Source organism: Lonchura striata, chromosome 9 (assembly GCF_046129695.1).
Source record: "Lonchura striata isolate bLonStr1 chromosome 9, bLonStr1.mat, whole genome shotgun sequence".
Taxonomy (NCBI): domain Eukaryota; kingdom Metazoa; phylum Chordata; class Aves; order Passeriformes; family Estrildidae; genus Lonchura; species Lonchura striata.
Window position 1 is genome coordinate 2,115,606 of NC_134611.1, and position 12,264 is coordinate 2,127,869.

The 12,264-nt window shown below is 39.2% G+C and overlaps 1 protein-coding gene across 1 annotated transcript in view; it reads right to left on the minus strand.

The window, feature by feature from the left end:
- Positions 1-12,264, minus strand: part of XPR1 (xenotropic and polytropic retrovirus receptor 1) — a 114,135-nt gene that overhangs the window by 40,328 nt on the left and 61,543 nt on the right. Inside the window, exon 3 of the mRNA XM_021545923.3 lies at positions 4,139-4,240. Coding sequence (XP_021401598.1) covers positions 4,139-4,240 — 102 coding nt within the window. The remainder of the gene's footprint in view (positions 1-4,138; positions 4,241-12,264) is intronic.

Sequence of the window (12,264 nt, forward strand, 5' to 3'; positions counted from 1 at the left end):
TAACAAAGGAAGAATATTTAAAATGCAGGGAAGGGCAACTCCTCTCTGACAACTTCCAGAGCTGCAAGGACTCCAGCAAACAGAGGCAATGCAGCCCACAGTGAGAATTGTCTGCCCACAGCCTACAACCACATAACATTTACCACAAGATCAGAACTGCCAAAACAATAATCCCTCCCCACTTTGGGAACTCCCTTGGGAAGAAGGAACAGATATCTGTTCAAATCAAAAGCCTTCATATAAATAAAGCTTACAAGTTCACTCTCTTATATTGAAAACATTTATTAAACCATCTGTGATACACTGAAATTTCCTGTAAATCAAATCAGTAGATATGGAAGAGTTTAAATTAATATTTTCAATTGAAAGCACTGTTCCATTGTCCCTATGTCCAGAAAAATCCTAACATCCATCAGCCTAGTAACACAATATTTAAAAAAAATACAATGCCTTGAAATATTTATGACTGCAGCTATCCATAAAAAATGCCCCTCCTGAGAAACAACCATCCTGTCACCACCTTCTCTCTCCTGCACTGACTTTAGTTATCCCATCCACAAATCATTTCATCTTAAAGTATGATTTTTTTTTTTTACCATCCAGACTCAATTCAGAAGCAAAACAAAACAAAACAAAGTGTGCTGCTGTTCCAAAAATCTCCTAGGGAATTGCCCAAGGAAAAAGCAAAGCAGAATAGAAATTAATTTCTCAGTTTGCAGTGTACTTTAAAATCATTGAAGTGTCATATACCACTATCACTAATTTAGCACTGTCTATCACTAATTTAACATTCTGAAAAGTGACTTTAAAAAATATGTCGCTCAAGAGAGCTAAAAAAAAGCTTAGAAACTGGAACCACTCTTGTGTTGCAGCATTTTGCATGACCTGATGCCCACAAGCCCTCAGCTCAAGCATAATTTCATGGCAAAGACTAGCAAGAAATCCAAAACCAATAGTGGCAGACTTCAACAAAATGCTTGCCACAAAGCAGCAGCTTGGCCTAAAAAATGCTGCTAGATACTGCTAAAAGTGTTATCACCTCAACTATGCAGTTCCAAGTTGGCTTTTGACTTCATTTTCCAAGTTTAAAATGAAAGTTCACACATCAAGATGATGGAAAAAATACTCTTGCACCAAAGTACCAGGAAAATTTCCCCCCAAATTTCAATTTACATGGGCATGGGTGTGATCAAAGCCTCTTCCATCAGACAGGAGGTGATCAACAGCCTGAACCTCCTGCCAGCTACACATTTTAGTTTTAGCATTCCTTCCCTTTCCTACTTGTATATGACATGTTCAATATTTTGCTTCCCAATTTAAAGCCAGAGTTTCCTACAAATAATGATTTCCTAAATTAACCATGGAAATTATGCTGGCTACTGTTTAGCCAAGACCTGATGATGGCAATTTAAAATATAACAAACCTGTCATCTAGAAAATTCCAAAAACAAACCAAAACTGGCCACAGATAAAACTTATAGCACTTGAAGAGTGTTTTATTTTAGGGTAAATTTGGGAGAGAACTTTTGAAGTTGTTTTTTTTTAAAAGTAGATTTAATCACTTTTTTCTTAATTGGTTCATAAAAATACTTCTTTGGAGAAAAGTGGAAAAAACCTGTTTATTTTATAGGTAAAGTACTTACTAGTCTGAAAAAAATTAATAATATTAAACAATAAAACCTTTTGTTGTTCTAAAAGAGATGATAAACTAAGAAAGTCTTTTTTTGTAGTTTGTAGCTTGACTTATTTAGTCTCTTATCAGTCTCTTCAGTGCTAGAAATGTGGCTCAGGCCAGATTTAACTTTTATAATCTGTTGTGTAGGGTTTTATATGGTTGTTTTCTACTTTTATTTCTATAACATGGTAAGAACTTTTAGCAAAAAGAGTGTAGGCATTTACTAGGCATCCCTCTGCTGGAACCACCAGAAAATTTTTACTGCAATTCTTCTGTCTTTCAGCTGGGGATGGTTCTTCTTGAGCATAGTCAAAAAATGGCAAATTGTTTATCAAATCTGATTTAGCTAATGGCAGTTTTCCTTTCCACTGAGCTAGAGAATTAAGGGAATGTTTGAGGGGAGCACACAAGGAAGGGCAAAGGAAAGGTTTTTGCAGCAGCCACTCCAGCTCTGAGTGCTCCATGGAGGAATTGGGGTTCAGGACCAGGCCACCCCAAGAGGATGAGGTTGTTTGTGCTGTGAGTGATGCTCACTAAGGAGCCTTCAGCCTAGGGAAAGATGATGAGGAAATGAAGCACAGATCAACAGAAAATTTGATTTTCTTGAAAAATTAACAATATTTACTGTAATAAAGACAGGGGTGTAATAAGCTGTGTAACAAACCTATCATAAATAGGATGTGCCAGGTCATAATCCAAACCAACACATGCCTGGAGTTACAATAGGGTCCAACATGACAAATTTCTGACAGGATCAAGGGTAGGAACCACTGATGGAACATTTCTTGCTGCAGCTCAATGCTAATAACCCTAATAGCAGGTTTCCATTCTATGAAAGTCACGTCGCTCTCCTGCAAATAAAAGACTTATTTTAATCTTATCACAGGAGATTTTCAAATTACATGTATTCTCTCCTGGAACTTTTTGAAATGACAGCTAGCTGGGGAAAAAAAAACCAACCCTACCCTATGTTATTAATGCCATTTTAAACAATGCTGGAATGGGTGTGTGTATGTGGGTGCACGTGTGGCAGCAGGTCTTCATTAGAGGAAATTATAATCTGTATTGTGCATCTAAATTGACAGAACTTCCTGCACAGAGTCTAGTTCCCAGTGTACAGGATCTGATATGGCTCAGAAAGGAAGTTTCTGAGCATAAAAACCTCAGATCTGGGATAGAAGCACAAGATGTCCCAGGGAAACAGCACAGAGCAGTGCTCTGAGTTAAATACATATGAACTGCATGCAGGAAAATGACTATAAAGTGTAAAACCCAACTGACCCAGTAAAAAAATATCAGTTTTACCTAAAAAACTGCCTCTTGTCCTCATACCCACACTGCTCCAGGGAGCTGGGAGAGCAGGCACAGCCAGCCCCAAGGAGATTTACTTCCCTAGATGGAAGCTGAGCAGAGGGAAACTACAGTGCTCAGCCACTGCATCCATCATGCTTTCAGCTATCTTCAAGTTCACAACCCAGATCCTGGCTGGCAGTAAAAGAGCCAGCAATAAACTCATCACCCAATGGTTATGAAAATATTTTTGCACAATTCAGCTGTGCCTTTGTTATCAGATTAAAATCAGAACTAGAAAAGGCTACCATATTGTGGTGCAAATCCTGTTTATAGCACTAAGTTAATAAATCAACATGTTAAGAGGAAGGCAATACACTGCTGTTTCCACATTTAAATGATTTTCTGGTTGAAACCCCATTTTAAACCTCACCAAAAGAGGCTGAAAATCATCTGAAGTGTGGTGGCAGGAGGAGCCAGAGCACACCAAGCCTTTTGTAGCAATTTTACAGGGGGAATTTCAAATTAACCCTTTCTAAAGTTGTTTTCAAAACACACGGTGGGAAGGCAACTTTTTCAGAGGAAACAACAAAAAACAGCACTTGGTATATGACTCCCCACTCTTACCATCACAATGTTTTTACTCAAAACACAAAGTCCATGGCAATTGCTGCTGGATTTTGTACTCCAGACAGCTGCAGGGGTTTCAGTGAGAGCTCAGTGTTTAAAAATTTGTTGGACCCATCAAGATGATCCAGCTACCATACACAGGCCAGCCCATGAGAGCTGCTGCTGCAGAAGCTCAGGAAACACCAGCTAGGAGGCTCAGCACACCTAAAACGTGGCCAGGAGATTGTCAGCATGGATAAACTGAAAGACTGTGCCCTTTAGTTTGAAGAGCATCTCCATAAAGTTCAGCAGGATACCTTGAAAGTTCAAAGAAATTAAATCACCTGCCACTCATTCTCCCTCCAGCCAGGGTTAGCCAGGTTAATGCCAGGGTTTAGCTTCAGATCTGTGATTAAACCAAAGCAGTTTCCCAAACAAACCCTCCCTCTAATTACCTGATGGTAGACCTGCATCACCACTGTGGTTATCCTGAAAGTTTGGGACCTTCAGGCCCTTTTTCTGTTGTTGAATTTTCCACAAATACACACAAAATAAGCACTTTACCTGAATAGAAAATGTTGATTTTGGCAAGTTCTTTCTCACAGGTTTGGAAGAATTTCTCTTCAAACGTGGCAAAACATCTTTTCACCGTGTCCTCATCTGTGTCTACAAAACAAAACAGAAAAACAAAGAAGTTGTAACAGAAGGACATAAGGACAATTTTACAAGTGGCTGCCATGGAAATAGTTCTTCAGAGTAAATCCATCATCTCTGTCATGCAGAGGAAGAAGAACCAAGTCCAAAGGGCTGCAGGGAACACATATTGGCTTGTAAAAGGAATTGCACCAAAACAGAGAGGGACACACTCATAACAGCATCCTGACCAAAGTTATCATAATCTTTTTTGTCCTCCAAGTGCTATTTCAGACCTCACAACTCCATTTTTGCTTCAAAGACTGAATCTGACCCTAAGCGTTCATTCCAGCTTAGCAAACATTTGTGCTCAGAAGGAAAATACCCAGTTTTTAACTGAAGCCTTCTCCTGACCTTCCAGGAAGACTCACTGCCTTCAGCCACCATTCCCACCTCCTCATCAGGGTAATCCTGCAAATACAAACAGCACCACAGCATCCTAAAATCCATACAGAAAACTGTGTGGAAGCTTCACTCCTGGAAAATAAAAGCTTTTCTCATAAGCAAAGCTGAAAGGAAAAGGCCTAAATTATGGTGATTGTGATCAGATCCACAACTCTCCTTCACCCCACTGCTCTGGAACAGCTTTAATTCTTTTGCAAGAACTACAGACAATTCCATAATTAAAGTCAAAACTTGAAATGAAGGCAGCAATAGTCACCTTTTTATAAAAAAGATAGTGCAGAATCTCAAAGACAGAATGCATTTTCTGGTAATTAAGAAATTAGTTTAATGAGTAAAAAAAAAAAAAAATCAAGACAGGCTATAATTACCAATTTCAGTACTGTCAAAAACCAAATGTTCCTAATGCTGAAGCAAAGCAGACTCTTCATACCCTCCCATAGTTACAACCCCTGAATCTTCATGCACTCTCACAGATTGCAAGGGTTAGTGTTAACACAAACAGGAAAATTAAGATTTTATTATGGTCTCAACAACACTGAGAAGTAGATCATAGAACCACAGAATTGCTTCAGGTTGGATTAAGATGAGTGAATTCATTGTCAAGCCCACCACTAAACCACGTCTCCAAGTGACACATCCACACGTTTTTGGAACCCTTCCAGGAATGCTGATTCTACCAGATTTAAACAGGTGTTTTTACTTTAATTTAACGTTATTAAATTCAGAAGACAAATGACTACACAGAAGTTTCATTCACTATCACATACACATATTGGACTGTCGCAACCAAGAAATCTTTTTCTTTTAGCATTAACCAACCTCTAGAGAATATTTAAACACAAAATTTCAACTTTTCAATTTTTCTGCTTTGGTTCTGATATTAAGCACCACAAACCTACACACGTGTCAGTACCATTTTTAAGGGATGGTATGGAAAGAGCAAAGAACACAACACAAAACTGCAGTGCAGGGGCAACTTTGTGGAAGAAGTCTGTCTTCTTTTGGAGTCTGATGATGCTTTGAAGAGTAAACAGAGAGAAAATAACCAGTTCTGCCTGGTGTTTATAACTCCACTGCCCAAGGGCTTGTAGAGAAGAATTCTCAAGGGCCCTGAAGCCTGTTCCAAACTCCAAGCTTTGGCTCCCAGGGTTCCTTTCTTGTCCAATCATTATATTTGCAGCTCTGTGGCTACTCCTGAGGATGAGGACTCCCTCCCTGGAGCAAACCAACCCTGGGGATGACAGGGTTCCTCTTGGGCTCCTCTTTGCTGAAGGAGAACTCTGGAGTGTCACTCCAGTCCTGCTCGAGGGCTCTGGACCAAGGATGAGCAATCCCATCCCACATGGATCCCTCCTTCTGGGCAGCCTGAGCACCACAGGGACACAAAATAAGAAAACAATTCTGCTTCAGGGCTGCTGACTCCTAACAGCAGAGTCACAGCAGTTGCAACATCCCAGCCTGGGGCCCTCCCAGTAAGGCTGATCTGAACTTGCCTCCAAAACTTCCAAATCTTTGACCTGACAGCAAAGTACAAACAAGGGAAGGGGGGGTGAAGCAGCAGAAATGACTATGCAATACTAAAAATACAGAGATTTTATTCACCAGATACCTGAAACTTTGCAAATAATAATAATCAGGAGGTACCAAACCAGAGCTGACTCTTAAGGATGGACCTGAAAGGCAAATTCTCCAGCACAGAGTTTATCCATGTCTAGCAGAAAAGTTTATCTAGACATGCTTTCTGACATGGGGGAACCATCATTTCCTGCACTTAAAAATAAGTCATAAAGAAATAAAAGCATGCAGTCTTACTGCTTTCCTCCTGTAGAAACACCAAATCTCTTCTGCCATTGCTTGTTTTTATGTTTCAGTACACTCACAAAGTAATAGTAAGACCAAGCAATTTTTTTAAACTTACTTGCACTGGAACTACCAAAGGATAAAAAAAAAAAAGAAAATGTCTTTAAGCATGAATATACTTTTTGTCAATAAAGTCAAGCATGAATATTTCTGTGCAAACAAAATAGCACCTTCTAAGAGACCAAAAAGTTCAGTAAAGCAAGACAGAGGCAAACTAGCATAATCAATGCCAAATAACACAATTAATAGCTTATTTTGTAAATTATTGACCAGTTCAAGAAATTACAAATGAGTGTGTTGAACAGTTTCACCATAATCTAAAGTTTGGAACAGGAAAATGGGCTTTGAACACAAATCAACTCCTATTAGAAGCCCTTCCAAAACCCTTGAGAGATTAGGAATTCAGGTCTCTATCTCAACCTCAAAACACTGCTGACTCAGAGAAAAGCAAGTTCTACATAAACTATTCAAAATCCTTCTCCAATTGTCAAATGCTGCCTTATAAAAGATATTTTGCAGACCAGGGTAGATGTCAGACTTAAAAAAAAAATAAATTAAAAAATCGGGAATCTTTGTGAAGAAAAGGTTTCCCTTTGGTTCTGGTCCCAGTGCAGTTCAGTCATTGAGCTGCAATAATAGACAAGTGCTGCCAAGGCTACTGCCTTTATTTATTTATATATTTATTTATTTCCTCCCCAAGGCTAGGACAGGACAAGGCTGTTTTGCCATGAGAAAATCACAGTGCCAGAGCCCGGCCTTGGCTTCAGGAGCTCCATGACAACAGGGGCTGTTTCTAAAAGGCATCCAGCTCTAGCTGCCAAGGAGGGCTGGCCTAACCTTCCTTTTGTTCTTTTTCTATAGAATTCATACTCCATTTTACCCTCAGTTCCACTGAGCGGCCAAGCAGACTTGTCTGATCAATACTGCACCTTCCAGACCTCATCCTCCTATGGATTCCCTGTCCTGAATTTAAAAAAAAACACCCACAGGAAGGTTGCAAATCTTTTGCTTTTACTTGCAAAGCCCAAAGCAGCAGCAATCCAGATGTACTCCCTGCTGCCACATTTTCAGGATTGCAGGGTGCTCAGATGCTGGCACACCTAAAACAGAACGTGAAGTTGAAAAATTAACATCCAGATTACATCCCTAAATTGTACCAAGCACTCGTTTCTCAGTGCTCCTCTCAACTTTTCATTTAATTTCTCATTTTCTGCAGCTGTAGTATATAAAGAAATGATCAGCATCCCAGGTAGCTCTGCTCACTCACTCCCTTGCAAGAAAACACCAGTAAATGTTTTCTTTGTTAGAGCAGTGCCCTTTAAAAGTAATAGTTTTTAATAAGTCCTCTACTCTTTATCATGTTGAATTTTAAAGAGCATTTAATTTTAAAAGATTAATTAGCTTTGTTATGAGATCAGCACAGGTGTACTTCTCTGAATCACCTTCTGTTTGCCACAAAACAGCTCCATCTGAGTAATATTATTGCAACACTTTAGCTACAAAGGAGAGAATTTGATTTATGAGGAGGGATCTGAAATCTAGTCAGTGAAATAAAAATAAAAATTAAGCTCAACATTGGCATTAAATACATCAAATAATACTGAACAGGTGGTCACAAGATGAACATCAGCACCACTTTGAATACACTAATTTTTAAAATTCTTCCATACCCTGTACCCAGCACTCAACTAGGAGTACAGCAACAGATCTGTGTCATGAAAAATTAACAAGAGTTAAAAGATAGTTTTCTTGTTTCCATAAAGACAGTAACTGCTTATATTTCTAGGCCCAGTGACACACCAGGAAAAAAAAAAAAAAAAAAAAGAAGAAAAAGCCACTTTTATTGCTACTCAAAATGCTAAAAAGTGGGTTACTATAATGAAAACATGTATATCTCCAAAATCCCATCAGCTTTGTTTGTCTACTCAACCATCACAATTCTCTCATACCCTTGGACAGATCTGCAGCACCAACATTCTCATTTCCCCAATCTTTTTACACAGCACGGAAATTCTGCAGGTAAAAAAATCACGGTCAAGTCCCTTAATGCAAGGACAGAGATTATTATCCTTAGACTCCTGGTGTTTATTGGGGTATTTTTCCAAAGGAAAAGTTTTTCCACAAGGCAACTCCCTTTCTCACTTGGGTCAGCTGCAAATTGGATTATTTACTGAAACTTTTAGTAAATTAATTACTCACCATGAACTTTTATGTCCCATCTTGGGGCAAATAAAAATTTGCTTGTACAGACTTTTACATGCCTTAAGTAGAGCTATAGAAATGTCTTCCTAGGACTTATTCTTGCTGTAGGAAGAAGAAGGAAGCGAACTCTGCTTGCAAATAAAGAACATTTATCTGCATACTATTCCACCCTTACATCTGAGCTGCAAACTGCACATGTAATGGTGTGCATCTCTTCTGGAATTTATCCCATCCACCAAAAGTGGACCTGGAATTAAAATACTGTCAAATCATCAGGGAAGAAGTTTCATGAGCTAGTTGATATTCAAAATAACGTCAAGAAAATTCAAAGCAGGCTTTACCTGCTTTTCTGAGCCAGCACAGATGAGCTGGTCATCTCTCCACTTAACAAATCCTTTAGCCCAAATTAGATCTGGTTATTGAATTATTGTCTTAAATGTAGCAATAAAAAATGACCACTCAGGTAGCAAATGAGGCTGGCATTGCCTGCACATGCAGTGTTTGTGTGTGGCATGGGGAAGGAGGGGACAAGAACTGCTGCCAGTCACCAACACAACTTCTCTCAGGTTTTGTTTCACCATTTTGCTGTTTTTACCAATTAACCCAGAGTGAACAAGACCTACTCCAAAATACCTTTAGAAACTACAATTTTCAGATTGATAAAAATCCTGCTGCTTTAGTTTTTAGATTCTATCACTGAAATCTTACAAGGAAACCAGCCAGATTCTGGTTTGTTTAGTTGGAGAGAAAAAGCAACCTCCACAACATGCCTACAAGCTAGACATCCAACCAAGTGTCTACTATAAATTATTTATAGAAGTGGCTCTGTAAACACAGATTTCAAAGCAATGACAGCATCCTGGTATGAACTTCAGGTGCAGAAAAACCAGGCCACAAAGTAGCCATGTGTGAGAAGACAGCTCCAAGTGCCAGGTTTTGCAAGTTTACAGGTGCTCTTCTTTAAACAAGCATCCAGCACTCATAATCACTCCTTCTGCAAGCAAGGGAGGCAGTGCTGGTCTTTGTCAGCTGTTCCAGGAGAGTCCTTAATGCTTCACTTCTGTGCCATTAAGAGAGTCACTCTTCCCAGAAGAATTGTAAAACTGAGGCTATGGGGTAGAGCTCAGATTTGAAGGGCAACTAGGCAGAAGCTTGTGATAGAAAAAAAAAAAAAAAAATTAAAGAAAAGCAGCACAAATGCCCAGCAGTATTTCAAAACCTACCATAAAAATACTGATAAATAAAGGATGACAGACCTGGATGGCAGGAGACATCATACAGGGAAAGCACTCAATACCCACTTTCCCTGGCTAACAACCACCCTGAAATTTCTCTCTTTTCAAGAAAGAAAGTGAAGATTTCCATGTGCTTATGCAGAAGCCTCACAATAAGCTGGACCTGAAATACTGCAACACACCCCAGGGTGAAGGAGAGACAGTCAACAGGAACTGAGAGTCAAATTTCACACTGACCTTTACTCCAGGACAAAGAGTGGAGAACACCAGGCTTGAGTTACTCAGCTGGGACATACCAGGACCTGCCCAGGCCACGTCTGCTGGGTTGTGCCAAGCAGGCAGCGATGCCAACAGAGATCCTACAGATTACTGGGATCACACCGGGACATTCCCAGCTTCCATAACACACCTGGCACCTTCCTGCAGCTGCTCACCTGCTGCCTCCAGCTCTGGTTTTCATTACAGCAAGACAAGAGAGCTGCAATGACGGTTGCACAAAAACCCCACAGCACATTTTGGTGAAGGAAAGCAGAGATATTCCAGCTTCTTAGGGATGAGATCTGAACTGGCCCCTGCCCCTCTGGCTGATGCCACATGAGACAAGAGCTCAGCACTGCCATCCATTCCTGCTGGAACCCTGCTTAGTGGGAATTTTACACTTTCTGGGCACTGACCCCCAGGAGAACACTGCATTTGACCTCAGGCCATGGAGAAGGCTTCCAAAATGGAAGGATAAAACTAAGATTATAGTAGTTTAAATAGTATTGTAGTTTAAATAGAAGTGTGTAATATCACATGGTGGAAAACTTAAAGTTTAAGGTTTTAGAATATAGTAATATACACAGGAAGATAGAATTTTTAGGGCAAAAACTAGTCTTGCTTCTTTACCTTCTTCACTTTCTTCTTCATGAGTTCAAGTAGTATTGTATAATTAAATAATAAAGTCCACATTACAAACCACAAGTAGTTAGTTATTAAGTTAAAAATAAAAATCATGTCAGTATAATTTTTTAATTAGACAGTTTATCATTAAAAAAACTCGTAGAAAGAGAAATTCGTCTCCATTTTTAGCTTATTAAAATGAAATACTATAAAACTCACGACTTGTGAGACTGTAATATAGATAAGAATTAATAAACAGCTAAAACCAAACCAAAAATACCATCTCAAACATTTAATCCCAACCTTTACAAAAAAAAAGATAAAAACATTTAGTGGTGACCCATGTGAGGAGGACACCTATCAGGGCTGGGACCTCCCTGAAGAAATAGAGATAATGAAAGAAACTAGGAGCCAGAAAAATCCGCAGGGAAGAAAAGTGATGAAAAAAAAAATCAATTACATTCCCTCTTAATCAGCCTTCACTCTGGGCAATGTTGCATCCAAGTTGGTATTTTTTCCCTTTTCATTATACGAGAGGGCCACCAAATAAAAAACTTAGCAATACTTTGTTCATGCTTTTAAAGATCTACTGAATGCACCTCAAGTAAATAAGCACAGCTGTGCTTTATGAAGCTACAAAACCTGTCTGGAAAAACTTCCTTCTGCTAGAACACATGGATGGAAATAAGGACACTTCCCTAAGTTGCCCAGTTTGTTCCTTAAACAAGAAAGATATATATAAAAGAAAAGCACACAGCAGCATGGAAAACCAAGACTAGAATTGTTGGTATCAAATCAGGTGCTCAGAGTTCAAAATTAAGCTTTTCTACACAATCACCTTCCCCACACGTCTCCCTTCAGCCTGGCAAAACTCAGTGCATTCAGCAAACCCTCTCCTGATTATCAGGACAAGTCTCCCAACCTTTCAGCCAAGCAACAATTAAACAAAAATAAATGCAGGCTCCAGGAAAGGTAAGGCAAAATCACCTCAAGTTGTGGAGTTCTGGGCCAGCCCCCAAAGCAGTGATGATCACTGGGGACTTGCATGAGGAGAAAACCTTGGAACCCATGGAGACTGGAAATGCAGTAGAGCAAGAGGAAATGAAAGTAAATTCAAACAGTGCTGAATGCAGCAGAGATCCATCACCCTAAAATCCACAAATATTCTTTCTCTGCCCCATCTCCTGAATGAAGATGGAAGGTGGCATGGAAAGAAACAGAAAAGGAAAATTTCTAATTTTCTTTAATGTGCATTCTTATTTATCAAGAAAAAATAGTTTGATATTGTGAATATTTTAATCAAGCCAAAAATGTTTCTGTCAGGAAATAAAGCTTCATAATAAAATGACTGTTTATGCTCCTTTTATTGAGCCTCCAGCTTTCTTAGTTTTATTCCAGAATTTTACTGAGCAG